General features: G+C 50.9%; 4 protein-coding genes across 9 annotated transcripts; 3 read left to right on the top strand and 1 right to left on the bottom strand.

Annotated features, from left to right (window-relative positions):
* Positions 1-11: 11 nt before the first annotated feature.
* On the bottom strand, positions 12-3,153 carry Trpt1 (tRNA phosphotransferase 1). 2 transcript variants are annotated; one of them, XM_004656592.2, is made up of 7 exons: positions 2,758-3,153; positions 2,537-2,618; positions 951-1,120; positions 690-864; positions 448-504; positions 259-369; positions 12-124 (listed from the first exon to the last, which is right to left on the bottom strand). In XM_004656592.2, the coding sequence occupies exons 1-7, from the start codon at positions 2,830-2,832 to the stop codon at positions 36-38; spliced, it is 759 nt and encodes a 252-aa protein (XP_004656649.1). In that variant the 5' UTR covers positions 2,833-3,153; the 3' UTR covers positions 12-35. The 2 variants fall into 2 exon arrangements, with proteins under 2 accessions (XP_004656649.1, XP_004656650.1); XM_004656593.2 differs by lacking the exon at positions 259-369.
* Positions 3,154-3,212: 59 nt separating this feature from the next.
* On the top strand, positions 3,213-5,760 carry Nudt22 (nudix hydrolase 22). 2 transcript variants are annotated; one of them, XM_045160573.1, is made up of 7 exons: positions 3,213-3,315; positions 3,551-3,627; positions 3,991-4,044; positions 4,462-4,560; positions 5,034-5,131; positions 5,258-5,351; positions 5,596-5,760. In XM_045160573.1, the coding sequence occupies exons 2-7, from the start codon at positions 3,568-3,570 to the stop codon at positions 5,695-5,697; spliced, it is 507 nt and encodes a 168-aa protein (XP_045016508.1). In that variant the 5' UTR covers positions 3,213-3,315; positions 3,551-3,567; the 3' UTR covers positions 5,698-5,760. The 2 variants fall into 2 exon arrangements, with proteins under 2 accessions (XP_045016508.1, XP_004656653.1); XM_004656596.2 differs by having other exon boundaries at positions 3,551-4,044.
* A 436-nt stretch (positions 5,761-6,196) lies between these two features.
* On the top strand, positions 6,197-16,700 carry Dnajc4 (DnaJ heat shock protein family (Hsp40) member C4). Of its 3 annotated transcripts, XM_045130545.1 has the most exons (7): positions 6,197-6,241; positions 6,505-6,618; positions 10,273-10,366; positions 12,320-12,504; positions 12,825-12,989; positions 16,309-16,395; positions 16,494-16,700. In XM_045130545.1, the coding sequence occupies exons 2-7, from the start codon at positions 6,524-6,526 to the stop codon at positions 16,603-16,605; spliced, it is 738 nt and encodes a 245-aa protein (XP_044986480.1). In that variant the 5' UTR covers positions 6,197-6,241; positions 6,505-6,523; the 3' UTR covers positions 16,606-16,700. The 3 variants fall into 3 exon arrangements, with proteins under 3 accessions (XP_044986480.1, XP_004656655.2, XP_044986476.1); XM_004656598.2 differs by lacking the exon at positions 6,197-6,241 and having other exon boundaries at positions 6,259-6,618; positions 12,828-12,989; XM_045130541.1 differs by lacking the exon at positions 6,197-6,241 and having other exon boundaries at positions 6,261-6,618.
* Positions 16,701-17,189: 489 nt separating this feature from the next.
* Vegfb (vascular endothelial growth factor B) lies at positions 17,190-25,154 on the top strand. 2 transcript variants are annotated; one of them, XM_004656600.2, is made up of 7 exons: positions 17,190-17,289; positions 17,856-17,898; positions 18,170-18,366; positions 18,567-18,640; positions 18,827-18,862; positions 19,171-19,305; positions 24,763-25,154. In XM_004656600.2, the coding sequence occupies exons 1-7, from the start codon at positions 17,230-17,232 to the stop codon at positions 24,782-24,784; spliced, it is 567 nt and encodes a 188-aa protein (XP_004656657.1). In that variant the 5' UTR covers positions 17,190-17,229; the 3' UTR covers positions 24,785-25,154. The 2 variants fall into 2 exon arrangements, with proteins under 2 accessions (XP_004656657.1, XP_004656656.1); XM_004656599.2 differs by having other exon boundaries at positions 19,070-19,305.
* The last annotated feature ends 1,536 nt before the right edge of the window (positions 25,155-26,690 follow it).

Here is a 26,690-nt window from a genome sequence, read left to right as displayed (position 1 = left end):
GTGACTGTTTCTGATTTTTAAAATAAATAAATATTTTATTGTTGGATCATTCTTCCTCTGGAGCTGAGCTTGGGGCCACTCTGACACTCTGTCTCTTTATCACCGGCCAAGGAGAGAGGCTTTCCTGAGGTGGAGACAAAGGTTGTTTAGAGAAAGGGATATCTAAGTCAGTCTGTGGTGGGCGGCTGGGAAAGAGTTTGCAGCCTGCATGCAAAAGGGCACAGGATTCAGGCACACAAGTAGGGTGATGGTTCTCACGGGTAGGGCGTAGCTGCAGGGCCTCCTTGAAGTACTTGGGAAGCAGGAAGCCATCAGCATTCCCTGGAGTCAGGATCACTCCATTGGCAGAACGGAAGAAAGGGATTCCATCTGCTCACATAACTAGAGATGTGACTTGTGTCCCTCTCCCAAAGGTCTAGGACAGTCCCTTGGAGGGCCCACACTCACCTGCCAGGGCTAGGGGTCCATCAATGAACACGGCTACTTCACAATTGAGGCGCATGCCTGAAGGGACAACTGGAGCTAAGGCCTTAGGTACCTTGGCAGTATGAGGTCCCAAGGAGGGGGTGGGGAGGAGTGTTGCTCCATGCAGGGTGGCGGGCAGTTGCACACAGAGGAAGCTGTGACCCTTGGTGGAGACCTGGGAGGACAATGTGAGTGGGGAGAGGTGGATGAAGGGGCACACTGACCACTGATGACACCAGGGTCCCCAGGCAGTCCTGGAGCCAAGTGGATGTGCATCCTTCCTTGACACGATAAGCCCTTTAGCAGGATGGATGGCCAGTGCTTCCAGAATGTACCATGAACGAGCATCAGGGGCAGGGCTTGTGGCATCTTTAGGGGAATCAGCTCCAACTCAGGCACCTGGGATGAGTGTTTAAACAGAAGTGAGACTCCCTCCATGGATCAGGGTCCAATCTGGTTCTCCCATCTATTCTGTTGGAACCTACCTGCAGGGAGTGGCCCTGATTGGCCCGGATGAGGGGACCAGTGTTGGGCTCTCCTGGCTGCAGGGTGAAACGCTGCTTTCCATTGGTATCCACTACACGGCGTACGTCTTCTACTGAGAAGCTGCGGAACTGGGGCAGTTGCAGGAGGGCATGTAGGGGCACAAAGCCATCTATAGGCAGATGGGGGTTCAGGAGTAGGCCACGATTAAGGGGAGGGGCACAGGTAGCTGGAACAAAAGTTGGGCTCAAGGCTGGGTGTGGTGGTGCATGTCCTTAATCCCAGCACTCAGGAGGCAGATGGTAGGAGGATCGCTGTGAGTTTGAGGCCACCCTGAGATTACATAGTGAATTCCAGGTCATCTTTGGCTAGAGTAAAACCCTACCTCAGAAAAACAAACAAAACAAAAGGTTGGGCTCAGAAGTCATGTGGGTATCATCTATGTGACCTAGAGAAAAATCTCCCCTTTCTAGGCCTCACTGCTTTTTTTTTCCTAGGTATGGTCTCACTCTAGCCCAGGCTGACATGGAATTTACTATGTAGTTTCAGGGTGACCTTGAATTTACAGTGATCCTCCTACCTCTGCCTATGGAGTGCTGGGATTAAAGACATGCACCACCATGTCTGGTTCATCTCATTGCTTTCTGATTGTGAGTCTGTGTGTATGTGTGCATGTGTGCTGAGAATGAAACCCAGGACCTTGTATATGCTAGGTAAGCCCTCAAAGCTACATATCTACCCCAGGCCTCAGTTTCCTTAACTTATATGGGAAAAGGATCTTCCTCATGTTTAAGGTAGTAGTACAACACCTGTGTTATCAGCACCTAGGAGGTGGAGGCAGCAGGATCAGGAGTTCAAGACCAGCTTTGGCTGCATAAAGTTTGAAGCCAGCCTTGACTACATGAGCATTGAAACCCTGTCTCAAAAACAAAAACTTTAGCTGGGCAGGGTGGCACATTGGGAGGCAGAGGTTGGAAGATTGCCATGAGCTCGAGGCTGCCCTGAGACTACAGAGTGAATTCCAGTCCAGCCTCCAGCCTGGGCTAGAGTGAGATTCTGTCTCAAAACAACAACAACAACAAAAAGTAGGCATGATGTCTCATGCTTTTAATCCCAGCACTAAAGAGGCTAACATAGGAGGATCACCATGAACTTAAGGCCAACCTAGGCTATAAAATGAGTTCCAGGTCAGCCTGGGCTAGAGTGAAACCGTATCTCAGAACAATTTGGGTGTGACGGAATCTGCTTCATGGAGAGTCATACAGGGAAAGTGCTTAATGCTCATCTAGATTGGATATTCAACAAACACCAGTTGTCTCGTTGTCTCGATGCCCTGCACCACTCCAATGCTCACCCTCGGAAGTGTTTATTGGGCCACTTATCTGGAAGGGATGTCACAAGGCCTGACCTAGACAGAGGTCGCTTCCCGGGGATATGGTAGGACTCGGCCTTGTTTTCCCTATACATAGGGCCTTCCTCTTGGGTCAGTGGTGTCCCAAGAGCCGTGGAGCCAGGGTGGAGAGGGCATACAGGCTCAAATTGCTCTGGGCTCCATCCACTCTTCACAGCTTCCAAGCTGCTCACTTACCAGCCCCCATGGGAAGCCCCAGCTTCAAGGCCCCGTGGCGCAGGGCATAGGACAGCGCCTTAGACAGCTGCACATCTCGGTCCTGAAAAAGCCCAAAGGGGGCATGGGTCTCTGTGATGACCCTGCCCTGTTTCCTACCTGAACACCGTCTCTGGGACCAACATAATCCATTAGCCTCTCCCCTGTCCTCCATCCATGGGGGTGAGGGCAGAGTTGCGCACCTGTTCCCGTGGTCTGCGAGCCCTTTTACCCATGGGCTTTGCCGCTTCCTGTCTCCTTCCTCCAGAGGAATTCATGGCCAAGTCCTGTGGGGAGCACTGACGTGGGCAAACTTCCTTAAGGGCCCTCACAAGTTCTCACCCAGCCCAGTAAGTCACGAAGGCTCAGGACGAGAGAACTGGGAAGTGGAAATACAGCTCATCCCACCCTCGAACCCCTGGTGCACACAGGAAAACTAATTCCCTGCCGACCACACCGGCAACCCAGAGGAGCCAAGCCCAGCGCTCTAGGGTCGCAGCAGTGCTGGCCAGGAGGCCGAAGAGGAGGGACCGGCGTGCGGGCTGACAAAGGACAGGGCCGAGGTCTGAAAACCAGGCCCACACAGCCATTGCGGAGAGCGGAGCGACCAGATTGACCAATAAGAAGACGCGGAAAAGGGGGCGGTACTTCCGCTACGGGAGGGGGCGGGGCCTGCGGTTCCTTCTGGCAATCCGGTTCAATGTCGTCTGTGGCCGGAGCGTCTTGATTCTGGGAGGGGTCCCGGCGAGTCCTGGTTGGAGGCACGACTTCTGGGTTTGGGGGCCACGAGCATTTGGGGAGCCCAGGGACCTCGGGGTGGCAGGGTTTGGGGCAGCAGGAGTCCAGGGCTCAGGGGCTCTTTCTGGGATGCTGCGACACTCGCTGTCCAGGAGTGATCCGGCAGCTTTAGAAGAGCCGGGGACTCCCTCAGTTCTGTGGCAGAGAGAGGGTCAGCGCTTCCCTAGGGTGACCGAGTGGCCATCTGTCTTTCCTCAGAGCTGCCCTGTCTGACCATGGACCCTGAGGTGTCTCTGCTGCTGCTGTGCCCTCCTGGGGGACTGCCCCAGGAGCAGGTAGGGGTGGAGCTGAGCCCAGCCCATGACCGTCGCCCACTGCCAGGAGGGGACAAGACTATTGCTGCCATCTGGGAGAAGCGCCTACAGACCCAGCCCTGGCTCTTTGATGCCCCCAAGTTCCGCCTGCATTCAGCCACATTAGCACCCAGCTCTGCCGGGCCACAGTTGCTCCTGCGCTTGGGTCTGACTTCGTACCGGGACTTCTTAGGCACCAACTGGTCCACTTCAGCCTCTTGGCTCCGACAACAGGGAGCTGTAGATTGGGGTGACAAGCAAGCCTATCTGGCAGACCCACTGGGGGTGGGCGCTGTCTTGGTCACTGCAGATGACTTCCATATATTTTTGCGCCGTTCTCTGCAGGTGGCCGAGGCCCCTGGGCTGGTGGACGTGCCTGGTGGGCACCCTGAGCCTCAGGTGAGATGAGCAGCTGAGTATAAAGGCACAAAGTCCAAGCTCTCTTAGCTCTGGTTTTCTGATCTGCCTTAAAGGGAAAACTGGCTGGTGTTTTCCAGCCTGTAGCCACCCTTACAGCTTGTACTAGAGAGCTGTCCAGGAGCAGGTACAGACCCAGCTGTAGGTCTAACCTGCAACACACTTGTGAGAATCTCTAAAACAGTGGTAGAGGAGAAAGACTCTAGCTTAGTCTTATCCCACTCAAACCCCTGCTGCGTAAGCCCTACCTAGTTAGGCCCAGGAGGTTGTTCATTTGGACAAGGAGGGTCTGGGTTAGAGGCTCACCAAGACACTGTATCCACCCCAGGCCACCAGGGCCAACAAAGGGGAGGGCATAGTGAGAAGAGGTGAAGACAGGCTGAGTCTGACCTCTCACAGGCCCTGTGCCCTGGTCACAGCCCTCAGCATAAGGACCTCCGTGGGGAGCTGGTGGTACGTGAGCTGTTCTCCAGTGTCCTACAGGAGATCTGTGATGAGGTGAGTGAGGCATGGCCTGAACAGCAAGGTGGGCAAGAGGGAGGGGGTTGGAATTTCATAGGTCTGGAGTGGTGGCTCTACATGAGTCTGGCTGACATTAAGGGAACAGCTTGGTTTTGATACTATATATATGCAAAGTAGAATTCTAGTGCTCCATTCCCTGGACCTTGGGTTATTTCCCTTTACAGTAGAAACAATGATGCATGTCCTGCCTACCCCTAAGTTTGTTGAAAAAGGAATGAATGAAAACCACAGTTACTAAATTAACATCCCTTGGGTGAAGGGACTTCCCTGGTCAATTTGTTTGAACTCTGTCAATTTTCCCATCTGTGGAACCTGCTCAGCACCTGACATTCAGTCTGTGATATGGGGCATTAGATCTACAAACCAAATGCAAGGGGAACAGGCTATTCTCCACCGAGAGATGCTCAAGTGTGGGCAGTGGCCCTAACAGGTGGGACTGTCTGCCACAGGTGAACTTGCCTCTTCTCACCTTGAGTCAGCCCCTGCTCTTGGGCATTGCTTGCAATGAGACCAGCGCCGGCAGAGCCAGTGCGGAGTTCTATGTTCAGTGAGTGGGATCTGGGGCACTGGACCCTTGGTTCTGGGGAAGGTGGGTGGAAAGGGCTGGAGCTGAAGCAGCTGGGGTTCTGCAGAGGCTGAGCACCTACAAAACCACCTTTGTGTCCTTGTCCAGGTGCAGCCTGACTTCTGAGGAGGTGAGGAACTACTACCTGAGTGGGGGACCCGAGGCACACGAATCTACAGGAATCATCTTTGTGGAAACACAGGTGTGGGGTTGGGCTCTACAAAGAAGTCTGGTGATGCATGTCTGGTGGCGAGCAGATGGCTAGGTGGGACAGAGGACCCCCAGATCTGTGTGTTTCCACAGGCACAAGGCTTGGCCTCTGCCCAAGGGAGAGGAAAGTTACTTGTTCAATACGTGGTCCTAGGAACAATCCAGAGCTGCTTAGCAATTCTTGGTACAGCCGGAGGGGAGGTCCGACCCTGATGTCTGGATCTGTCTTCCCACAGCGGATGCAGAGACTGCAGGAGACTGAGATGTGGTCTGAGCTTTGCCCCTCTGCCAAAGGTGCCATCCTCCTGTACAATCGAGTACAGGGAAGTCCTACCTGAGTCTTCCTCGGGTGCAGCCCTATCATTGCAGCTCTACAGGCAATAAAGGACTTTATTCTTGGATCCCATTGGCATCTGCTGCTTCCATGAAATAGAGGGGCCCTGGGGTTGGCGAAAGCGACATAACATGTGATGGAAAGGGAAAAACCAACAAGAGCCCAACAGCTCAACCTTCATTTCCCCCTAAGCCGGGATGAGAGCTGTGCCTCGCGGGCTAAGCTCCAGGACAGCTTTGCGGTGAAAGCACAGCTCGACGCTGAGCGGAGCAACTGCTATGTCCGCGGAAAGGGGGAAGGCCACAGGAAAGACTGCGGAAATTGCCCCTCCCTCCGACCTAGCGGAGCGGCTTTGGCGCCTTTTGCCAGAGATACACTGGCTTCCGCTTCGCGGGCCCGGGGGTCAAGAGCCAATGAGCGTGCGAGGGCGTGGCCTTGCCGCCTTCCCCGCTCTCTTGCCTTGTGGGCGTGGCCTGTAAGTTTCCGCCAATGAGAGTCTGGGGGTGGGGACTGTCCAAGCGCAGGAAATGGCGGTGACCGCTGAGTCCGTGAGTGGGGCGGGGCTTGGTCGTGGCTCCTCCTTCGCCCTCTCCCCAAACATTACGGGCGGGCTGGGGGGTCCTGCCCTTGGGAGGGTGGTCCAGGCCTCAAAGCCACTGCCGCGAAGGGCCAGGACTCAGGGATCCGATTCTGAGTAGAGGCCGTCCCGGGAAGTGCTTTCTCCTTCCTTTGTGCTCCTTTCTGCTCAGGCCCCCGAAGTGTGGCCTGATCTGGTCCCAATGCACCTCTCTGGGTGGTCTTCTTTCCCCAGCTGCTCGCCCGCGGTCACCATGCCACCCTTGTTGCTCCTGCTGCCCCTGCGCCTGTGCCGGCTGTGGCCCCGCAGCCCTCCTACTCGGCTTCTCACAGCAGCCACCGGGCAGCGGTGAGTTTAGTACCAGGGCCTGGCCCGGTTGTTCCGTGGATTTCTGTTGAGGACCTGCCCTGCTTGGTTCCTGCCCGAAGTGCTCATATCTTTGTGGTGTCTGCAGTCCGTGTCAGGTGCCCGTATAGACATGTCCCAGATAACCCTGACGACAGTGGACACTAAGATGAGAAGTGATGAGTCTCCCAAGGTCATTCAGTGAATTAAGTGGCCAATCAGGAATTTGAATTCAAGTCAAATCCCATGCTCTTTCCATAGCTCTAGTGGGAATCAAACTTTTTGGGGTGGACTGGAGAGATGGAGAGATAGCGGTTAAGCGCTTGCCTCGGAAGCCTAAGGACCCCGGTTTGATGCTCAATTCCCCAGGACCTACGTTAGCCAGATGCACAAGAGGCACATGTGTCTGGAGTTTGTTTGTAGTGGCAGGAGGCCCTGGCGTGCCCGTTTTCTCTGTGTGTGTGTCTCTCTCTTTCTCTCTCTCTCTGCCTTTTTATCTGTGTCTGTTGCTTTCAAATAAGTTAAAAAGCTGGGCGTGGTGGTGCATACCTTTAATCCCAGCACTCGGGAGGCAGAAGTAGGAGGATCGCCATGAGTTCGAGGCCACCCTGAGACTCCATAGTGAATTCCAGGTCAGCCTGGGCTACAGTGGTCTCCTTTTCCTTTTCCTACCTGGAAAAACCAAAAAACAAACAACAACAACAACAAAAAACCCCAAATCAAATAAGTTTAAAAAAATGAATAAAAAATTAAAAAAAAAAACTTTTTGGGGCATACACTAGGAAAGAGATTGAGTACAAAGGTTGAGACTGCTGGTCTGGACAAATAAGGTGAGGCCTGGGTATCTTTTTTTTCTTTTGAGAAGGAGTCTTCCTAAATAGCCTAGGCTGACCTTGCTGTGCTAGTTCCACTTCAGTCTCTGGAGTAGCTGGGCCTACAGACCTGGCCTGCTAGTCTCTCTCTTTCCCACATACATATATATTTTTTAGGGCTGGAGAAGATGGCTTAGTGGTTAAGGTGCTTGCCTGTAAAGCCAAAGGACTCGGTTCTATTCCCCAGGACCCTCTTAAGACAGATGCACAGGAGGCACATGTATCTGGAGTTCATTTGCAGTGGATGGAGGCCCTGGTGCACCTATTCTCTCTCTCACTCTCTCTCTTTCTCAAATAACTAAAACATATTTTAAACATATTTTTAATTTATTTGTTTATTTGAGAGAGGAGAGAGAGAGAATGGGTGCACCAGGACCTCCAGCCACTGTAAACATGGGACACCTTGTGCATCTGTCTTATGTGGATACTGGGGCATCAAACCTGGGTCCTGAGGCTTCGAAGAAAGTGCCTTAATGGCTAAACCATCTCTCCAGCCTCCCCTCCCCCCTTTTTTGAGTCAGTCTCACTCTAGCCCAGGCTGACCTGGAGCTCACAGTGATCCTCCTACCTCAACCTCTTGACTGCTGAGATTAAAGGCATGTGTCACCACACCATATTTGTTTGTTGATTTTTTGTTTTTTCAAGGTAGGGTCTCACTCTAGCCCAGGCTGATCTGAATTCACTATGTAGTCTCAGGGTGGCCTTGAACTCATGATAATCCTACCTTTGTCTCCCAGGTGTGTGCTGGGATTAAAGACGTGCGCTACCACACCCAGCAGTTTGTTTTTTTCTGGAGGCAGGGCCTCACCTAGCCAAGGCTGATCCTGAAATTTGCTTTGTACTTCCAGGCTGGCCCCAAGGTGATCCTCCTTCTTCTGCCCCCCAAGTGCTGGAATTAAAGGCCTGTGCCACCATGCCCAGATTTTTTTGTTTGTTTGTTTTGTTTTTGTTTTTCGAGGTAGGGTCTCACTCTAGCTCTGATGACCTGGAATTAACTGAGTGTGGCCTCAAACTCATGGCGATCCTCCTACCTCTGCCTCCCAAGTGCTGGGATTAAAGGTTTGCGCCACCACACCCAGCTCCAGCATTTTTTTTAAAATACATTTTACTTTATTTATTTGAGAGAGAGAGAGACTGGGAGAGGGTAAAGGAGAGGGAAAGAATGGGCATGCTAGGGCCTTCAGCCTCTACAAATGAACTCCAGATGCATGCACCACCTTGTGCATCTGGCTTACATGGGGTCCTGGGGAGTCAAACCTAGGTCCCTTGGCTTTGCAGGCAAGCACCTTAACCACTACGTCCTCCCTCCAGCCCTTGTTTTTTTTTTTTTTTGAGGTAGGGTCTCACTCTAGCCCAGGTTGACCTGGAATTCATATTCACTATGGAGTCTCAGGGTGGCCTTGAACTCGAACTCATGGTGATCCTCCTACCTCTGCCTCCCGAGTACTGGGATTAAAGGCATGTGCACCACCACGCCCAGCTTCCTTGTTTGTTTTTTGAAACAGGGTTTCATATAGCCTAGGCTGGCCTCCAACTCAATATGTAGCTGAGGATGCCCTTGAACTCCCACACCCACATCCTCCTACCTCACCTCCCAAGTGCTGGGATGACATGTATGCCACCAAACATGGAGAAATCTGCTGATTTATTTATTTATTTTTTCGAGGTAGGGTCTCACTACAAGCTGACTTGGTACTCATTATGTAAACTCAGGGTGGCCCCAAACTCACAGCGATCCTCCTACCTCTGCCTCCCAAGTGCTGGGATTAAAGGCGTGCACCACCATGCCTTGCTTAAATTACTTTTTAATCATATTCTGAGAGGTGCTGCATTCTTTTTAAAATCATCATTTTTTTATTATTTTTATTATTTATTTGAGAGAGAAAGAAAGAGGTTGAGAGAGGAAGAGAGAGAATGGGTGCACCAGGCCTCCAGCCACTGCAAACGAAGAACTCCGGATGCATGTACCCCCTTGTGCATCAGGCTTACGTGGGCCCTGGAGAATCGAACCGAGGTCCTTTGGCTTTGCAGGCAAATGCCTTAACCGCTAAGCCATCTCTCCAGCTCCCAAAATCTGCTGTTTTAAAGAAGGTTTGTTTGTTTGTTTTTCAAGGTAGGGTCTCAGTCTATCCTAAAATGACCTGGAATTCACTATGTCTTAGGGTAACCTTGAACTCACAGTAATCTTCCTGCCTTGGCCTCCTGAGTGCTAGGATTAAAATCATGTACTACCAAGCCTGGCAAAAGAAGTTCTATTTATTTATTTGAGAGGGGTGGGGAGAGAAAAAGAGGCAGATAGAGAGAATGGTGTTAGGGCCTTCGAGCTGCGCAAATGAACTCCAGATGTATGTACCACCTTGTACATATGGCTTATGTGGGCCCAGGGAAATCAAACCTGGGTCCTTTGGCTTTGCAGGTGAACACCTTAACCACTAAGCCATCTCTCCATCCCCAAAGAAGCTTTTTATGTAGTCTGAGGATGGCCTCAAACTCATGGTAATCCTCCTTCCTCTGCCTCCCAAGTGCTGGGATTAAAGGTGCCACCACACCCAGCTAAAAGAAGTTTTTTATATGTCTGTGATACAAAGGTCTATACTGTGAGAAGTCCTGACCTAGACCATTCCTGAAACGCTTCACAACAGAGGGGTGGTCTGTCTTGGGACCTGTGTCAACCTTCTGAGCTCATGTTGGCTGAATTGAGGGTGTGATCCAGGAGACTGAGAGGGCAGGGCACTAGGGCCCTCTGGTTTCCTAAACCCCTACAGGTTTGGCCCTTTCTCCACAGGACTGGTTCTGGCAGTTACTATGAACTGTTGGGTGTGCATCCTGATGCCAGTGCTGAAGAGGTTAAACGCGCCTTCTTCACCAAGTCCAAAGAGGTACTAGTTAATGTCCCCAATGTGAGGAGGGAGGAAGACACTGCAGCTAAATACAGGTGTGCAGTTCTTGAGAATAGAGCTTTCTCTACCTGGTACCCCATTCCGTCAGCTTGTATGGGGATGGAAGGTGCTCGAGATCTGCCCGCTTTCTGTAGTCCCAGGCTGGCCTCAAATTCAGGGATCCCGTTTCTGTGTGTGTGGTGTGCATATGAGTGCTCTCAGCTGTATATGGAAGCCAAAAGTTGACCTGAGGCCTCTTCCTTGATCAGTTACTCTCCACTTTACTGAAGCAAGGTCTCTCGCTTGAACCCAGGGCTCCCTCCCCCACCACCCAATGAGGCAGGGTCTTCCAGGCTGACCTGGAATTTGCTGTGTAGTCTCAGGCAGACCTGGAACTCATGGAGGTCCGCCTTCCTCCCAGAGTGCTGGGATTAAAGATGTGTACTACCATGCTGGGCTGCAGAGCTTATTGATTCAGCTAGTCTAGCTAGTCACCTTGCCCTGGGAATCCTGTTTCTGCTGCAAGTACTTTAATTATTTTTATTTGGGTGGGGGGGAGAGAATGGGTGTACAAGGGCCTCCAGCCACTGCAAGCGAAATCCACATGCGTGTGCTACCTTGTGTATCTGGTTTATATGTATCCTGGGGAATCAAACCTAGGCTTTTTGGCTTTGTAGGCAAGCGTGTTAATCACTAAGCCATCTCTCCAGTCTGTGCAAGTACTTTATTGATTGAACCATGTCCCTATTCCCCTCCCCCATCCTTTTTTTGAGACAGGTTTTATTCTGTAGCCCATGCTGGCCTGAAACTTATTATGTAACCCAGGCTGGTCTTGAACTCATGCCAAGCCTCCCACATCAGCCTCCTTAGTGTTAGGATTATAAGTTTGAGAGCTACCGTACCTGACTTGTTTTATTTATTTGTTTGTGGCCTACTGATCAGCCTTTAAGAAACTTTTAAAGAAGACCTGATGGAGGACAGGAATCTGTACTTCCTGAATCTCTGGCCTTCTTTTTGCAAGGAGAAGAGATTTAAAAAAGGCCTATGACATGGCACACCCATCCTCTCTCTCTCTCTCCCTCTTTCTCTCTCTGTCTGTTGATCTCAACAAATAATTTTTTTTTTTTTTTAAAAAAAGGACTCCTTAGAATGGGCAAAGAGACCAGTCATGCCAAAAAGATCATCTGAATTCACACACGTAGCCAACAGAAGTGGTCGTTGGTAGAATCGTTTTGGAAAAACTGGAAATATCCACTAAAGTTAAACATGTGCCTAGCTTATGACTCATTGTTAGTACATAAATATTGATTTTATTCATAGTTGCCAAAAACTAGAGATGATTCACATATCTGTCAAAAGGGAATGAATGAATAAATTGTGGTATATCCATACAATGAAATACTACCCAACAATGAAAAATATTTAATTAATACTGAGACATGTGAGATTCTCCTAAGTGTAACATTAAACAAAAGAAGCCAGAAAAAAAAAAAAAAAGGCCTATGCCGGGCGTGGTGGCGCACGCCTTTAATCCCAGCACTCGGGAAGCAGAGGTAGGAGGATCACCGTGAGTTCAAGGCCACCCTGAGATGACAGAGTGAATTCCAGGTCAGCCTGGACCAGAGTGAGACCCTACCTCGAAAAACCAAAAAAAAAAAAAAGGCCTATGAATGAGGGTTATGACCCTGGCAGGGCGTCTGGGAATGATGTTAGCCTGTGTAGGTAGACAGCATTCAGGTGGGTTGTGGGGACATCTGAGATAAAGGCAGTGGGGCACGATGACACACACCTTGAGTACTAGCACTTGGGAGGCACAGGTAGGGGGACTGCTGTGAGTTTGAGGCCAGCCTGAGACGACATAGTGAATTCCAGGTCAGCCTGGGCTAGAGCGAGACCCTACCTCGAAAAAAGAGAAAAAGAAAATAAGATAAAGCAGCCCCTGTCCCACCCCAGCTGCACCCTGACCGAGACCCTGGGAACCCAGCCCTGCACAGCCGCTTTGTGGAACTAAATGAGGCATACCGAGTGCTCAGCCGTGAGCAGAGCCGTCGCAGCTATGACCAGCAGCTCCGTTCAGCCAGCCCCCCCAAATCTCCAGGGACCACAGCCCATCCCAAGTCTTCACGACAAACATACAGGTATATTAGCCCTGCCTGCTTGTCCCCACTCTTGCAAGTATCCTGGCAGCTTCACCTCCACCTTGCCCCTGCTTCTTGTTTTTTAATTTTTAATATATTTTATTTATTTATTTGAGAGAGAAAGAGGTAGAGAGGGAGACAGAATGGGCGCGCCAGGGCCTCCAGCCACTGCAAATGAACTCTGGATGCGTGCGTCCCCTTGTGCATCTGGTTTACGTGGGTCCTGAAGAATCGCACCGGGATCCCTTGGCTTTGAAGGCAAGCGCCTTAACCGCTAAGCCGTCTCTCTAGCCCACCTTGCCCCTTCTTTTGCTCACCAGCAGCTCCTGGGAAGATCCGAACGCACGCTACTGGGCCCAGTTTCCTGGTGTGAGGCGGCAGGGGCCTGAGTTCAGGAAGCAGCAGCACAAGCACAACCGGCAGGTGCTGGGGTACTGCCTCCTGCTCATGCTGGCAGGCATGGCCCTGCACTATGTCGCCTTCAGGTGTGTTCCTACCCTTCCTAGGGTGCTGGGCAGGGGCAGGAAGGCGAGGGAAGCCTGGTGTGGTCATCCACCTAGCCACCGCAACACTTTGTCTCTCAAACTGAGAGCCGCATGAGGTCAGGCTTTGGAGCCTCTGCTTGCTGAGCAAAGACAGCAGTTCATGAAGGGCTAATGTCATTTTCAGTTTCTCAGAATTGGAACGTTAATCTTTGGTGCTGGTTGCCGGCAGGGCTGGAGCCAACTAAAATAGTGTGGAAGAAACAATGCAGGACTGGGGATGTATTAGCTCAGTTGCTGGCGTTTGCTTGCCATCCATGGAGCTCTGGGTTACATCGCCAGCACTGCATAAACCAGGTAGGGTAGTGCACACCTATAATCCCAGCACTGGGGTGGAGATGGAGGAAGGAGGATCAGAACACGGCTACACAATGAGTTTGAAGCCAGCCTGGGCTACATAAGACCCTGTTTCAAAAGGGGTGTGTGTGGGGGTGGGTGATGGCACATGCCTTTAATCCCAGCACTTGGAAGGCAGAGGTAGGAGGATTGCCACAAGTTCGAGGCCATGCTGAGACTACATAGTGAATTCCAGGTCAGCCTGGGCTAGAGCAAGACCCTACCTCAAAAAATAAAAAAATAAAAACAAAAAGAAAGGAAGGAAGGAAGGAAGAAGGAAGGAAAAAAGAAAAATGGCAAGCTCCAGGTTCAGCCAGAGACCCTGTCTCAAGGAAATAAAGTAGAAGAGTGTTAGAGGAGGGCGCCCAATGTCCTCCTCTGACATGTGCATGGGGTGTGCACATCTGCACACCCCCCCCACACCACAAAAGAGGAGGAGAGTAAAAAGAAAAAGAAACAAGTGTACTCTAAGTGAGACAGTCCTCATTTGGCAGTGGGATGTGTTGCAGTCAGGTTCACATTGCAGGCAGAAATCACCAGACCAGGAGCACTTTTTGGGGAAAAAAATAAGTTTATTTTGGCTTACAGACTCAAGGGTGAGCTCCATGATGGCAGGAGAAAACGATGGTATGAGCAGAGGGTGGACATCACCTCCTGACCAACATAAGGCGGACAATAGCAATAGGAGTGTGTGTCAAACGCTGACAAGGAGACACTGGCTATAATACCCATAAGCCTACCCCCAACAATACACGGCCTCCAGGAGGTGTTAATTTCCAAATCTCCATCAGCTGGGAACCTAGCATTCAGAACACCTAACTTTATGGGGACACCCGAAAAACCACCACATTTCACCCCTGACCCCCATTAGCTGATAACCATACATAAGGTAAAATGCAATGCATTCATCCAACTTTAAAAGTCCCCATAGATTTTATCAATCCTAATGATGTTCAAATATCCCCATAGTCCAAGGTGCTTTTTGTTTTGTCTTGTTTTTTGTTTTTTGAGGTAGGGTCTCACTCTAGCTCAGGCTGACCTGGAATTCACTATGGAGTCTCAGGGTGGTCTTGAACTCACGGCTATTATCCTACCTCTGCCTCCCGAGTGCTGGGATTAAAAAACAAATTCCCCCAAACCCATAATGGCACAGAATAAACACTCACATTGTAAAAGATGGCATTGGGCATAGCAAAGAAATATTCAACCAGCTGGGTGTGGTGGCGCACACTTTTAATCCCAGCACTCGGGTGGCAGAGGTAGGAGGATTGCTGTGAGTTCGAGGCCACCCTGAGACTACATGTAAATTCCAAGTCAGCCTGGGCTGGAGCAAGACTCTACCCTAAACTTCCCCTCCCAAAAAATTCAACCAGTACAAGATTTAAACAGGGCAAACATCAAATTCTGTATCTACAAGTACAACAACTGTTGTCAGTGACAAGTCTCCAAGTCTGATAATTCTTTTTTTTTTTTTTTCTTTCGAGGTAGGGTCTCACTCTAGCCCAGGCTGATCTGGAATTCACTATAGAGTGTCAGGGTGGCCTCGAACTCATGCAATTCTCCTACCTCTGCCTCCCGAGTGCTGGGATTAAAGGCGTGTGCCACCACGCCCGGCCAAGTCCGATAATTCTAACTAGCAACCAGACTCGAGTTCCAGTTCTGCCCCTCCAGCTAGGCTACTCACAGTCCTGGAAAACTTCATCTGGGCTGGCAACTTTCCTTGGCAGCCATCGCTTGTGGTCCCATCATCTCCACTGGGTCTCCATTGCAGCCCATGGTTCATTCTCAGGATTCCACTGGGTCGCCATGAGGCATCCAGCAAACCTACTTCACACTAACCATGGCCATTTTGAAAACACAGGACAGCCTTACAGACTCAATGACCCTCTCTTTCTGAATTTCTTATACTCCATAATACCAGGTGGGGTGCCAATTTGTTAATCCAGGAGGGAATAAAGCAGACTTAGAAGAACAGGACACTCCTTGAACATTCAGGCCCCTTCAAAGACTGCATTCTTTCTCTTGTCTCAGTGCAGTTCAGCTGGCAAATCTCAATGGTTGTGATCTCTCATAGGGTCGCAGCTGGACAGGCAGCACAGTTTTAGCCCAAAGATTTCTTTCTGTACCATATCCCTCTGTTCACACCAGTTCATCAAGGTGTACTTACAGCACTGCAAGGTATCGCTTAGGCCAAGGTTTCAAATTCATCCACATTCATCTAGCAGCAAATGACACCAGTCCTCAGTACCAACATTAGTCAGGTTGGCATTGCTGGCAGAAATCACCAGACCAGAAGCAGCTTTTGGGAAAGAAGGGGTTTATTTTGGTTTACACTTAAGGAGAAGCTCCATGATGGCAGGGGGAAACGATGGCATGAGCAGAGGGTGGACATCAGCCCCTGTTCAACATAAGGTAGGCAATAGCAACAGGAGAGCGTGCCAAACACTAGCAAGGGGGACACTGGTTATAACACCCATAAGCCCGCCCCCAACAATACACTGCCTCCAGGAGGTGTTAATTCTCAAATCTCCATCCGCTGGGAACCTAGCATTCAGAACACCTAAATTTATGGGGGACACCTGAATCAAACCACCACAGGGTGTCACCACCTCCCCCCATCATGCTATTACAACAGATTCTCTGCAGCAAAGAAGCCTAAGGGCCAGTGCCCACTGTGAGCAAGGCCTAGTTTAGTGATGGACAGCCCTTTCTAATCTCTGGGAGGAGTACCTCCTCCTTCAGAGCTGTCTCACCAATCTGCAGCAGGACAACTAGAGACTTGGGGTACCAGTAAGGCCTGCATAGTAGTTCTGTAGCTCTCCATGTACCACAGTCACTGTTAGGCCGCAGATGTAAAACTGAGAGATACCAGAGCCCTGGGACTTTAGGGACAGCAGACCCAGGGTCATTTGCAACTCCCTTGCAGGAAGTTGGAGCAAGTGCACCGGAGCTTCATGGATGAAAAGGATCGGATCATCACTTCCATCTACAATGACACTCGGGCTAGAGCCAGGTCTGTCCGTGCTTTGTCCTGCCCCACTCCACGTCCCAGCACTCCCCCGCCTTTTCCAAGTCCCCTGGTTCTGATCACCCAGGCCCCCTCTCTTCCAGGGCCAACAGAGCTAGGCTCCAGCAGGAGCGCCTGCAGAGGCAGCAGCAACCGCCATCACCCTCCAGACCTCCCGAAAGCCCCGAGATCTTGCCAGAGGACCCCAGCCCGTGAGGGATTCAACTAGATGGGGTCTGCCCTGGGATCCCTGCTGTCTGCCCAGGACCGCTAACTTCCCACAACTCGTGCAATAAAGTTAATTCTCAAGACTTCGGTCCAGCCCTCTCCTTCAGGTCCCTCGCCCCCTGCCTGGAGCGGCCCTGGGACAGTGTCCCGACCCAGGAGCCCGGCCCCCTGGGCGGCGCGTCCCCTTTCCCCTGCAGCGGCGGGAGGGTGTGTGTGTGTGTGTGTGTGTGTGGAGGGGGCGGCCCCGCCCCCGCCGCCCCTACCCCGCCCCCGCCCGCGGCCCGGTGGGGAGCGCGTGTCTGGGTCACATGAGCCTCCCGCCCGCCAGCCCGGGCCCGGCCCCCCGCCGTCCCCGCTGTCCCCGCCGCCGCCGCCGCCGCCGTCGCCGTCGCCACCGGCCGCCCTCCAGCCCGGCTCCTCCGGCCGCCGCCGCGCTGCGCTGCGCTGCCTGCGCCTAGGGCTCGGGAGGGGGCCGCGGAGGAGCCGACCCCCGCGCCCGGCCCCCGTGCGCCGCGCCCGGGCCCGCGCCATGGGGCTCTGGCTGCCGCCGCCCCCCGCGCCGCCGGGCTAGGGCAATGCGGGCGTCCCCGGCACGCGGCCCCCGCGGGCACCATGAGCCCCCTGCTCCGCCGCCTGCTGTTCGCCGCGCTCCTGCAGCTGGCCCGCACCCAGGTACGTGCGTCCCCGACATCCCGCCCGCGGGCCGTGCCCTCTCAAGGTTGGCGGAAGTGGAGAGGTGTCGAGCGGCCTCTACCGAGGGGATCCGCGGGTCTGGCCTTGAACTGGGGCATCGTGGACAAACCGGACATCCCCCACCCCCCGAGGTACCCCTCACCGCCAGCCCGCCAGCTTTGCCTTGGGGCCACTCCCACGCCCCACCCCATCCCCAGGGCGCCTGGGAGGGGCTGAGTTGCCTCAGTGCCCACAGGACCTGGTTCACAGCCCACTGTGCCCGATCCAGACTTCAACAAGCCTGTCTCAAGGCTTGGAGGTTGGATGTCCACCCCCCCCCACACACACACACCCGTGCAAACTAGCATGCCTAGCTGGTCCTGGGCCAGGCAAGTCCCAGGTGTAGAGAGGACAAGTAAAGTTAAAGCAAAGGTCCTGGGAACAGCAGTCTGGAAAGATGTCAGAGAGAAGGTGAAGCCTCCTGACTCAAGGGCAGAGCCCTGGCATGGCCACAGGGCCAGTCCTTCTACAGTGCACCTTTAGTCTAGGTGTCTTTTCTCCCACAGACCCCTGTCTCCCAGCACGATGCTCCCGGCCACCCAAAGAAAGGTAATAGTTATAATATCCTTAAATCATCCAGCGTTTAGATGGTTTGTCACATGCCCTGATTTTATGTCCATCATCTTATGTGATCTCTGCTCCCTGAAAAATGCCCATTTCACAGAGGAGGGAATGAGGCAGGGAACTTAATGGTTTCTTGAGAAGTCAGGCTGGGGAAGACAGGTTGGAAGGTGTGGGAGGTGAGAAACTGGGAGGACAGCTGTTGAGAGCAGCTGCAGGAAACCCAATGGGAACTTAACCCTTCTGGCTCTGCCCCCAGTGGTGTCATGGATAGATGTGTATTCTCGTGCCACCTGCCAACCCAGGGAGGTGGTGGTGCCCCTCACTATGGAGCTCATGGGCTCTGTGGCCAAACAAATGGTGCCCAGCTGTGTGACCTTGCAGCGCTGCGGTGGCTGCTGTCCTGACGATGGCCTGGAATGTGTGCCCACTGGGCAGCACCAAGTCCGAATGCAGGTATTCGGTCCAGTGGGGCAGGTGGGTTAAGATGCTCTGGGCGCTGGGCCATCCCAGAGACAGGTACCCTGGAGGCTGGTGGTGGGGGGGGAATCCTGGCTCTTGGATAAGCTGTTCTCTAGCCCGTGGTGTGCCCTTTCTCTGTTTTCCAATTGTCACCCACCACTCACTGTCTTGTCTCATGTTTTTCCCCAACACAGATCCTCATGATCCGTTACCCAAGCAGTCATCTGGAGGAGATGTTTCTGGAAGAACACAGCCAGTGTGAATGCAGGTGCCAACCAGGTCCAACTTCTGAGCTTGTGGAGTCCAGCACCAGGGCAGGGGTGTGAGGGTGTCAGACCTGGGGGTGCAGAACGATGGAGACCAAGTGTCTAAGAGTAGAGCCAGAGGTAGGTTTGGATATAGGGCAAGAGGGTGGATGCCTGGGTCTCCTGATCGCGTCTCTCTCACTTTTCAGACCAAAAACAAAGCAGAGTGCTGTGAAGCTGGACAGGTGAGTACTTCGGGCTCCTGCTACTGGCCCAGCAGCAGGATAAAGCACACGGGTGAGCCAGGTACCTGTAGCTCCTTCCCTTCCTTTTCTTCCAACTCAGCTCCCCTTCCCTTTGGCTCTGTTCCCCAGCTCCATGTACTCTCTCCCAACTTGAGCTCTTGGGAAGACTCTTCCTTCCCACCCCAGACATGTCGCTTCTCCTCCTAGGGCTGCCACACCCCACCACCATCCCCAGCCCCGCTCTGTTCCGGGCTGGGACTCTGTCCCCGGAGCACCTTCCCCAGCTGACATCATACATCCCACTTCAGCCCCAGGATCCACTGCCCACGCTGCACCCAGCGCCGACAGCGCCCTGACCCCCGGACCTGCCGCTGTCGCTGCCGACACCGCAGCCTCCTCCGTTGCCAAGGGCGGGGCTTAGAGCTCAACCCAGACACTTGCAGGTGAGGAGTCTGTGGGGTGGCACTTGTTTAGGAAGGTATCAAGGACATGTCCTGGAGCAGGTCCAGGTGAGCCTGCCAGTGGGAGAAAGGCCAAGGAAAGGGAATGTGTTGAGCAAACATTTGCTGTGTGTCTGCTGGCACTGGGGTGTGCAGAAACCCATTTGGATATGGGAGTCAGAAACTGAGAGGTGCCAGGCGTGGTGGTGCACACCTTTAATCCCAGCACTCGGGAGGCAGAGGTAGGAGGATCGCTGTGAGTTTGAGGCCACCCTGAGACTACATAATGAATTAATTCCAGGTCAGCCTGGGCTAGAGTGAGATCCTATCTTGAAAAAAAAAAAAAAAAAAAGTGGAGAGGGAGGGAATTAACATGGGATATTGTTTACAATCATGGAAGTTAATTATAAAAAAATTAAAAATAAATAAAAAATAAAAGGAGAGAAAGAAACTGAGAAACGGAGAGAGGTAACAGCAGTGGCAAGGGTAGGACGCTGAGGCACTGCGCCAGGTGAACCTGACATGCTCATCTCTGAACAGTCAGCCATCCACCTCTGCAGGAGGTGCCATATGCCTGAAAAAGACCACTTTCCAGTTTGCAGAGCTCTGGGTTTTCCAGAAACTTCTGTGAGAGACATTGGTCCCACTACCTGGGCTCTGAGAGAGAGAGCGAGCAGGGATTACTAGAACTCCTACTTTTTTTTGTCGTTTATTTCTTATTTATTTGAGAGAAAGAGAAAGAGGTGGGGGGGGGGGGGGAGAATGGGTGCACCAGGGCCTCCAGCCAATGCAAATGAACCCCAGACTCATGTGTCCCCTTGTGCATCTGGCTAACATTGGTCCTGGGGAATCTAGCCTTGAACTGGGGTCCTTAGGCTTCATAGGCAAGTGCTTAACCACTAAGCCATCTCTCCAGCCCAAACTCCTTCTACTTTTGTTTGGTGGTGCTTTTATCTTTACTTGATTTGTTTTTCGTGAGAGAGAGGGAGGGAGGGAGGGAGAGAATTAGCATGCCAGGGCCTCCAGCCAGTGCAGTCAAACTCCAGATGCATGCATCACCTTCTGTGGTTGCGTCACCTTGTGCATCTGGGTTACATGGGGTCTGTGGAGTCAAACATGGGTCCTCAGGCTTCACAGGTAAATGCTTTAACCACTAAGCCACCTCTCTATCCCTCTTTACCTTTTTTCTTTTGTGGTGGGAGGGGAAAGGTTTATTTTGGCTTACATACTCAAGGGGAAGCTCCATGATGGTAGGGGAAAATGATGGCATGAGCAGAGGGTGGACATCACCACCTCACCAACATTGCAGCTCTTTTTATCTTATTTTTAATATTTTATTTATTTATTTTGCAAGCATAGAGAGAGAGAAGAGAAACAGAGAATTCTGGGCATACCAGAGCTTTTAGTAGCTGTGAGTGAACTCCAGACTCATGCACCACCTTTTTGTTTCTGGCTTTATGAGGGTACTGAGGAATAAAACCCAGGCCATTAGGCTTGGCAGGCAAGTACCTTATCCATTGAGCAATCTCACCACCTCCTCTTTATCTTATTTTTATTTTGGGTGTTGATGGTATGTGTTATGTGTGGTGTATGCATTGTGTACAAATGTACATACCCCATATGCACATGTGCAGAATTTAGCAAAAGATGTAAGGTGTCCTCTGTCTCTCTTCTGCCATGTTTCCCTGAGACAGAGTCTTTCACTGAGCTTGGAGCTCTCCTTTTTTTTTTTTTTTTTTTTTGGATTTTCGAGGTAAGGTCTCACTCTGGTCCAGGCTGACCTGGAATTAACTCTGTCATCTCAGGGTGGCCTTGAACTCATGGCAATCCTCCTACCTCTGCCTCCCGAGTGCTGAGATTAAAGGCGTTGGCCACCACACCCGGCGGAGCTCTCCATTATTGGTTAGATTGACTGACCAGGGAGCCCCAGTGACCTTCCTGTCTCTGCCCTCTCAGCACTGGGGTTATAGGCATGTGCAGCCATGACTGGCTTCTTATGTGGGTGCTGGGGATTGAACTCAGTTCCTCATGCTTGTGCAGGAAGTTCTCTTACCCTCTGAACCACCTCCCAGCCCCTCGATGGTACTAAGATTTTGGTGGTGTTAAGTGTTTTCAAGGTAGGGTCTCACTGTAGCCTGGGCTGACCTGGAATTCACTCTATAGCTTTGAACTCAGAGCAGTCCTCTTACCTCTGTTTCTCTAGTGCCACCATGCCCGGCCCTATGGTACTATTTACTATTTAATTTATTTATTTTCTTTTTTTTTTAAATTTTTATTTATTTATTTGAGAGCGACAGACACAGAGAGAAAGACAGACAGAGGGAGAGAGAGAGAATGGGCGCGCCAGGGCTTCCAGCCTCTGCAAACGAACTCCAGACGCGTGCGCCCCCTTGTGCATCTGGCTAACGTGGGACCTGGGGAACCGAGCCTCGAACCGGGGTCCTTAGGCTTCACAGGCAAGCGCTTAACCACTAAGCCATCTCTCCAGCCCTAATTTATTTATTTTCAAGAGGGAGAGAGGGAGGATGGGCATGCCAGGGCCTGCAGCCACTGCAGATGAGCTCCAGATGTATGTGCCCCCTTGTGCATCTAGATTACATGGGTCCTGGGGAATTGAACCTAGGTCCTTTGGCTTTGCAGATAAGCACTTTAACTGCTGAGCCATCTCACTAACCTTCTCATAGTCTTCTTTTTTTAAAAAAATTTTTTTTTTCTTAAATATTTTATTTATTTATTAGAGATAGAGAGGGAGAAAAAGAGAAAGAATGAGCATGCCAGGGCCTCAAGCCACTGCAAATGAACTCTAGATACATGGGTCATCATGTGCATCTGACTTATGTGGGATCTGGGGAATTGAACCTGGGTTCTTAAGCTTTGCAGGTAATCTCCTTAATCACTAAACCATTCTTCCATACCCCCTATGCTCTTCTTGACTACTGTGTTCCACAGTGAGGCCATGGGGTGATATCATATGAGGGGGATTCTCAGCAAAGACAGGAGAGAATGGGGCTCATGGAAGGAAACATACCAGCATGTTGAGATAGCCGGCCAGGTATGGTGGCACATGTCTGTAATCTCAGTGCTCAGGAGGTGGAAGCAGGAGGACCAGAAGTTCAAGGTTATCCTCAGCTACACTCTGAGTTTGAGGCCAGCCTGGACTCCATGAGACCCTGTCTCAATAAATAAATAAAACCAACAAAGCAAAATTGACCAACATATGGGCTAGAGAGAGATGGCTCAGCAGTTAAGGCACTTGCCTGCCAAGACTAATAACCTGAGTTCGATTCCCTAGTATCTACATAAGCCAGATACACAGAGCAATGCATGTGCCTGGAGTTCTTTTGCAGTAGCTGGAGGCCCTGGCGGCCCATACTCTCTTCTCTCTCTCTGTATCTCTCTGTTTGCAAATAAAATAAAATGACCAGCTCTTGATTTGGAACCACACATGGTGGTGTACACCTTTAATCCCAGCACTTGGGAGGCAGAGGTAGGAGGATTGCTGTGAGTTCAAGTCCACCGTGAGAACACATAGTGAATTCCAAGTCAGTGTGGGCTAGGGGAAAAATAAAATAAAAAAGAGTAAGGGCCAGGAATTGTAGTACACACCTGTAATTCCAGCATTTACTAGGCAGAGACAGGAAAATTATGATTTTGAGGCCAGCTTGGACTACGTATGTATATTTATATAAACAGCATCCAAAACCAAAAATTAGCCAAGTGTGGTGGTGCATAACTTTAATCCCAGCTCTTGGGAGGCAGAGGTAGAAGGATCACTGTTAGTTCAAGGCCATCCTGAGACTACCAAGTGAATTCTTGTGATCCCAGGACTTTCCCAAATTAGATGCAGGAGGACCAAGAGTTCTAAATAGGGTTGGAGATATGGCTTAGTGGTTAAGGCACTTACTTGCAAAGCCTAATGACCAGAGTTGGATTTCCCAGTGCTCACAAAGAGCCAGATACACAAGGTGTCACATGTGATTGGAGTTAATTTACAGTGGCTGGAGGCCTTGGTGCACCCATTTGGTTTGTCCCTCTTCTATCTCTCTGTCTCTGCTTGCAAATAAATAAATAAAAACTTTTTTTAAAAGATTATTATTATTATTTTTTTTTTTTTTGGTTTTTCAAGGTAGGGTCTCACTCTGGTCCAGGCTGACCTGGAATTAACTCTGTCATCTCAGGGTGGCCTTGAACTCATGGCAATCCTCCTACCTCTGCCTCCCGAGTGCTGGGATTAAAGGCATGTGCCACCATGCCCGGCTAAAAGGATTATTTTTATTTATTTATTTGAGAGAGGGAGATACAGAAGCAGATATAGAGAGAAAATTGGCTGGGTGCACCAGGGCCTCCAGCCACTGCAAACAAATTCCAGACACACTCACCACCTTGTGCATCTGGCGTACGTGGGTACTAGGGAATTGATCCTGCTTTCTTAGGCTTTGCAGGCAAGTGCCTTAAGTACTAAGCCATCTCTCCAGCCCCGATAAAAACCTCATATATATATATATATATATATATATATATATATATATATATATATGTATATATATATGTATATGTGTGTATGTATGTATGTATATGTGTGTGTATATGTATGTATGTATATATATATAATTTTTTTTAAAGAGGTCTGGAGGCATGGTGGTGCATGCCTTTAATCCCAGCCAGCACTCGGGAGGCAGAGGTAGGAGGATCGCCATGAGTTCAAGGCCACCCTGAGATTCCATAATGAATTCCAGGTCAGCCTGGGCTAGAGTGAGACCCTACCTTGAAAAGCAAAAACAAACAAAAAAAGAGGGCTGGAGAGATGGCTTAATGGTTAAGGTACTTGCCTCTGAAGACAAAGGACCCAGGTTTATTTCCCCAGAACCATGTAAGCCAAATACACAAGGTGGCACATGCATATGAAGTTTGTATGCAGTGGCTGGAAGCCCTGACACACCCATTCTCTCTCTCTCCCTACGTGTCACTTTCTCTAAATTAAATGAATAAAAATACAAAACATTTTTTTAAAAAATGAGGGTTGGAGATACGGCCTGAAAAGCCAAAGGATCCTGGTTCAAATCCCCAGTACCCATGTAAGCCAGATGCATAAGCTGATACTTGCATCTAGAGTTCGTTTTCAGTGGCTGGAGGCCCTGGCATGCCCATCCTCTTTATCTCTCTCACACTGTCTTTCAAATATATATATATATATATATAGTTCACAGCCAGGCATGATAGCACACACCTTTAATCCCAGCACTCTGGAGGCAGAGGTAGGAGGATCTCTGTGAGCTTGAGGCCATCCTGAGACTACATAGTGAATTCCAGGTCAGCCAGGGCTAGAGAGAGACCCTACCTCAAAAAAACAAAAAGAAATAACAATAGTAATAATAATAATAATAATAATATAACATGAAAATAAGAGCTTGGGGCTAAGCACTAACAACCAGCACTAACATCCCTTCCTCCTCTCCCCAGGTGCCGGAAGCTTCGAAGGTGACATGTTGCTTTTCAGACTCAGAGGGGCCTTTCCCTTCCAAGCCCCACGTCAGTGAGAGAGGAAAGGAGTCTGGGCAGAATAGCCCAGCCCCAGGAAGAAACTGCTTCTTGGAGGGCTCTTCTGCCGTCCTTTTTCTCCTGAGCCTGCCATCTAATACAGTTGATGGAGAGTAACGGCAGCAGCCAGAGCAGTCATGTCCCGGCTTAGGGAGGGTGGTATGCTGTCTGTTAACCACTGTGGGCAAGTGAGCATCTTCCTGCCACTCCCCCCTCCCCCCATTATGAAGAACCCAAACCTCTGCAATAATGGGATTTGGTCTCTAGTGTGATAACTGTGATCCCCCTAACCCTGATAAAAGATGGAACTGTCATTGCTTGTGTCACTGTTTGCTGCTGTCTAAGCTGGCCAGTTGTGCCGCAATGTCTGCCACACTGCCTCCCAGACCTGGAGCTGGCCTTAGCCCATCCTGCAAGTGAAGAAATTTGAGGTGAGGACTCCGTAGCAGCCTCAAGGCAAAGGCAGAGCCCAGGCAGGTTCATCAGATCCTTGTTCTGGCAGACCACCGAGGCTCTGTCCCTGTTCATCACCAAGATTGTACCTGCTGTAGTCAGTGGGTTGAGGCTGCACACAGACCTTCCCAGGGCCCTTGCTTTTCCCTGCCCTTGTCTTAGCTGTTTCTGCAGGTCCATTTGGAGAGAGAAGATGATTGCTGCATTTAGGGTCTGAAGTTTGAGTCTTCCTTCACATAAAAGACAACAGCTACTCTCCCTGCTGGGCACATGCTCAGTGTTTGCTGATTTTTGCTCTCTCTGGCTGAGTTCCAAAGGCATACCTGCTCTGTCCACGCCTCTCCCACTTCAGTGAAAGAGAAATAGCAGAGATTCAGCTGGTGGGCTTGGTTCTGAAGACAAGCTGTTGATTCCCAATCCACATGATCTCTTCCACCTCTGACACCCCAGGCTCCCTCATCAGCTGTTGCTTAAAATTCTTGTGTGACCCAAGTTCAGTGCCCACCCTTGTCCCTGAAGTCTCCAGTATGCAGGGCTGAATGGCATGTTCAGTGTGGGACACCAAGGCTTTACCCTACTGCAGCACAAAATCCAGGGACAGAGCTAACCCAAAGTAGCCACCCTAATGCTGGCTTTCTCTGATGGGTTGGGTTGGAAGGTGTGGTCACCATCTTGGTGGGACCAAGGCACCAGTGGGATAGGCTGAGATAATTCCTGACAGTGATTGCTATTTTTTCTGTTGTCATTTATGTAGTGTCCCAGGCTGGCCTTGAACTGCTGACCTTCCTGCCCTCACCTCCTCCTACGTGACAGGATGATAGATGTGTACTACCATGCCTGGCTGATTATTGCATGTGTGCCACAGCATGCGTGTCTGAAGTCATGAAGTCTGGGGACAACCCTGGGCGTGTTGGTCCTGGCGTTGCACCTTGTCTGAGAAGCCTTGTTGGCTTCTGTGAAAGCAGACTAGCAGGTCCAGAAGCTTCATATTCTGTGTCTCCCATTGCCATAGGTACACTGAGGTTACAGATAAGTGCAGTGTGCTACTTTATCCAGCCTAACATGCAGTCATCAGACTTGTGTAGCAAGCATTTCTAACTACTGAGCCATCTCCCAGCCCCTAGGATTGTAACTTGTAAATCATATGTCCTCGGCAACTGGGTGAGGGTCAGGGATCCTGAGCTACAACCTGTACCGCACATGTGCAATGTTTCCTAGGCACCTGTGAGCTGTCCTCGGTGCTAGGGTCAGCATCCTGGTTGTCTACCGTTAGCACCTGAGTATATACTATCAGAAATGAAAACGATGTGGGACTTGGCTTTAAGTTGCCCGTCTCCCTAACTCAACTCGGGTTTAGTTGCCTCTCAACTGTGGGTTCCATTAACTGCTGGGTGCTG

This window comes from Jaculus jaculus, chromosome 1 (genome assembly GCF_020740685.1).
Source record: "Jaculus jaculus isolate mJacJac1 chromosome 1, mJacJac1.mat.Y.cur, whole genome shotgun sequence".
NCBI classification, from domain to species: domain Eukaryota; kingdom Metazoa; phylum Chordata; class Mammalia; order Rodentia; family Dipodidae; genus Jaculus; species Jaculus jaculus.
This window is presented reverse-complemented; position numbering and strand designations above follow the sequence as displayed.

Bases quoted from the DNA above. Each gene is read 5' to 3' on its own strand.
- Nudt22 (XM_004656596.2), top strand. From the start codon at position 3,568: ATGGACCCTGAGGTGTCTCTGCTGCTGCTGTGCCCTCCTGGGGGACTG. The intron at 4,561-5,033 runs GTGAGTGAGGCA...TGTCTGCCACAG, and splicing joins TACAGGAGATCTGTGATGAG to GTGAACTTGCCTCTTCTCAC. The intron at 5,132-5,257 runs GTGAGTGGGATC...GTCCTTGTCCAG, and splicing joins AGTGCGGAGTTCTATGTTCA to GTGCAGCCTGACTTCTGAGG.
- Vegfb (XM_004656599.2), top strand. From the start codon at position 17,230: ATGAGCCCCCTGCTCCGCCGCCTGCTGTTCGCCGCGCTCCTGCAGCTG. The intron at 17,290-17,855 runs GTACGTGCGTCC...TTTCTCCCACAG, and splicing joins TGCAGCTGGCCCGCACCCAG to ACCCCTGTCTCCCAGCACGA. The intron at 18,863-19,069 runs GTGAGTACTTCG...TTCTCCTCCTAG, and splicing joins AGTGCTGTGAAGCTGGACAG to GGCTGCCACACCCCACCACC.
- Trpt1 (XM_004656592.2), bottom strand. From the start codon at position 2,832: ATGAATTCCTCTGGAGGAAGGAGACAGGAAGCGGCAAAGCCCATGGGT. The intron at 2,619-2,757 runs GTGCGCAACTCT...GGGCTTTTTCAG, and splicing joins CTCGCAGACCACGGGAACAG to GACCGAGATGTGCAGCTGTC. The intron at 125-258 runs GTGAGAACCATC...TCTCCACCTCAG, and splicing joins CCTGCAGCTACGCCCTACCC to GAAAGCCTCTCTCCTTGGCC.
- Dnajc4 (XM_045130541.1), top strand. From the start codon at position 6,473: ATGCACCTCTCTGGGTGGTCTTCTTTCCCCAGCTGCTCGCCCGCGGTC. The intron at 12,505-12,824 runs GTATATTAGCCC...TTTGCTCACCAG, and splicing joins TCTTCACGACAAACATACAG to CAGCTCCTGGGAAGATCCGA. The intron at 12,990-16,308 runs GTGTGTTCCTAC...ACTCCCTTGCAG, and splicing joins CTGCACTATGTCGCCTTCAG to GAAGTTGGAGCAAGTGCACC.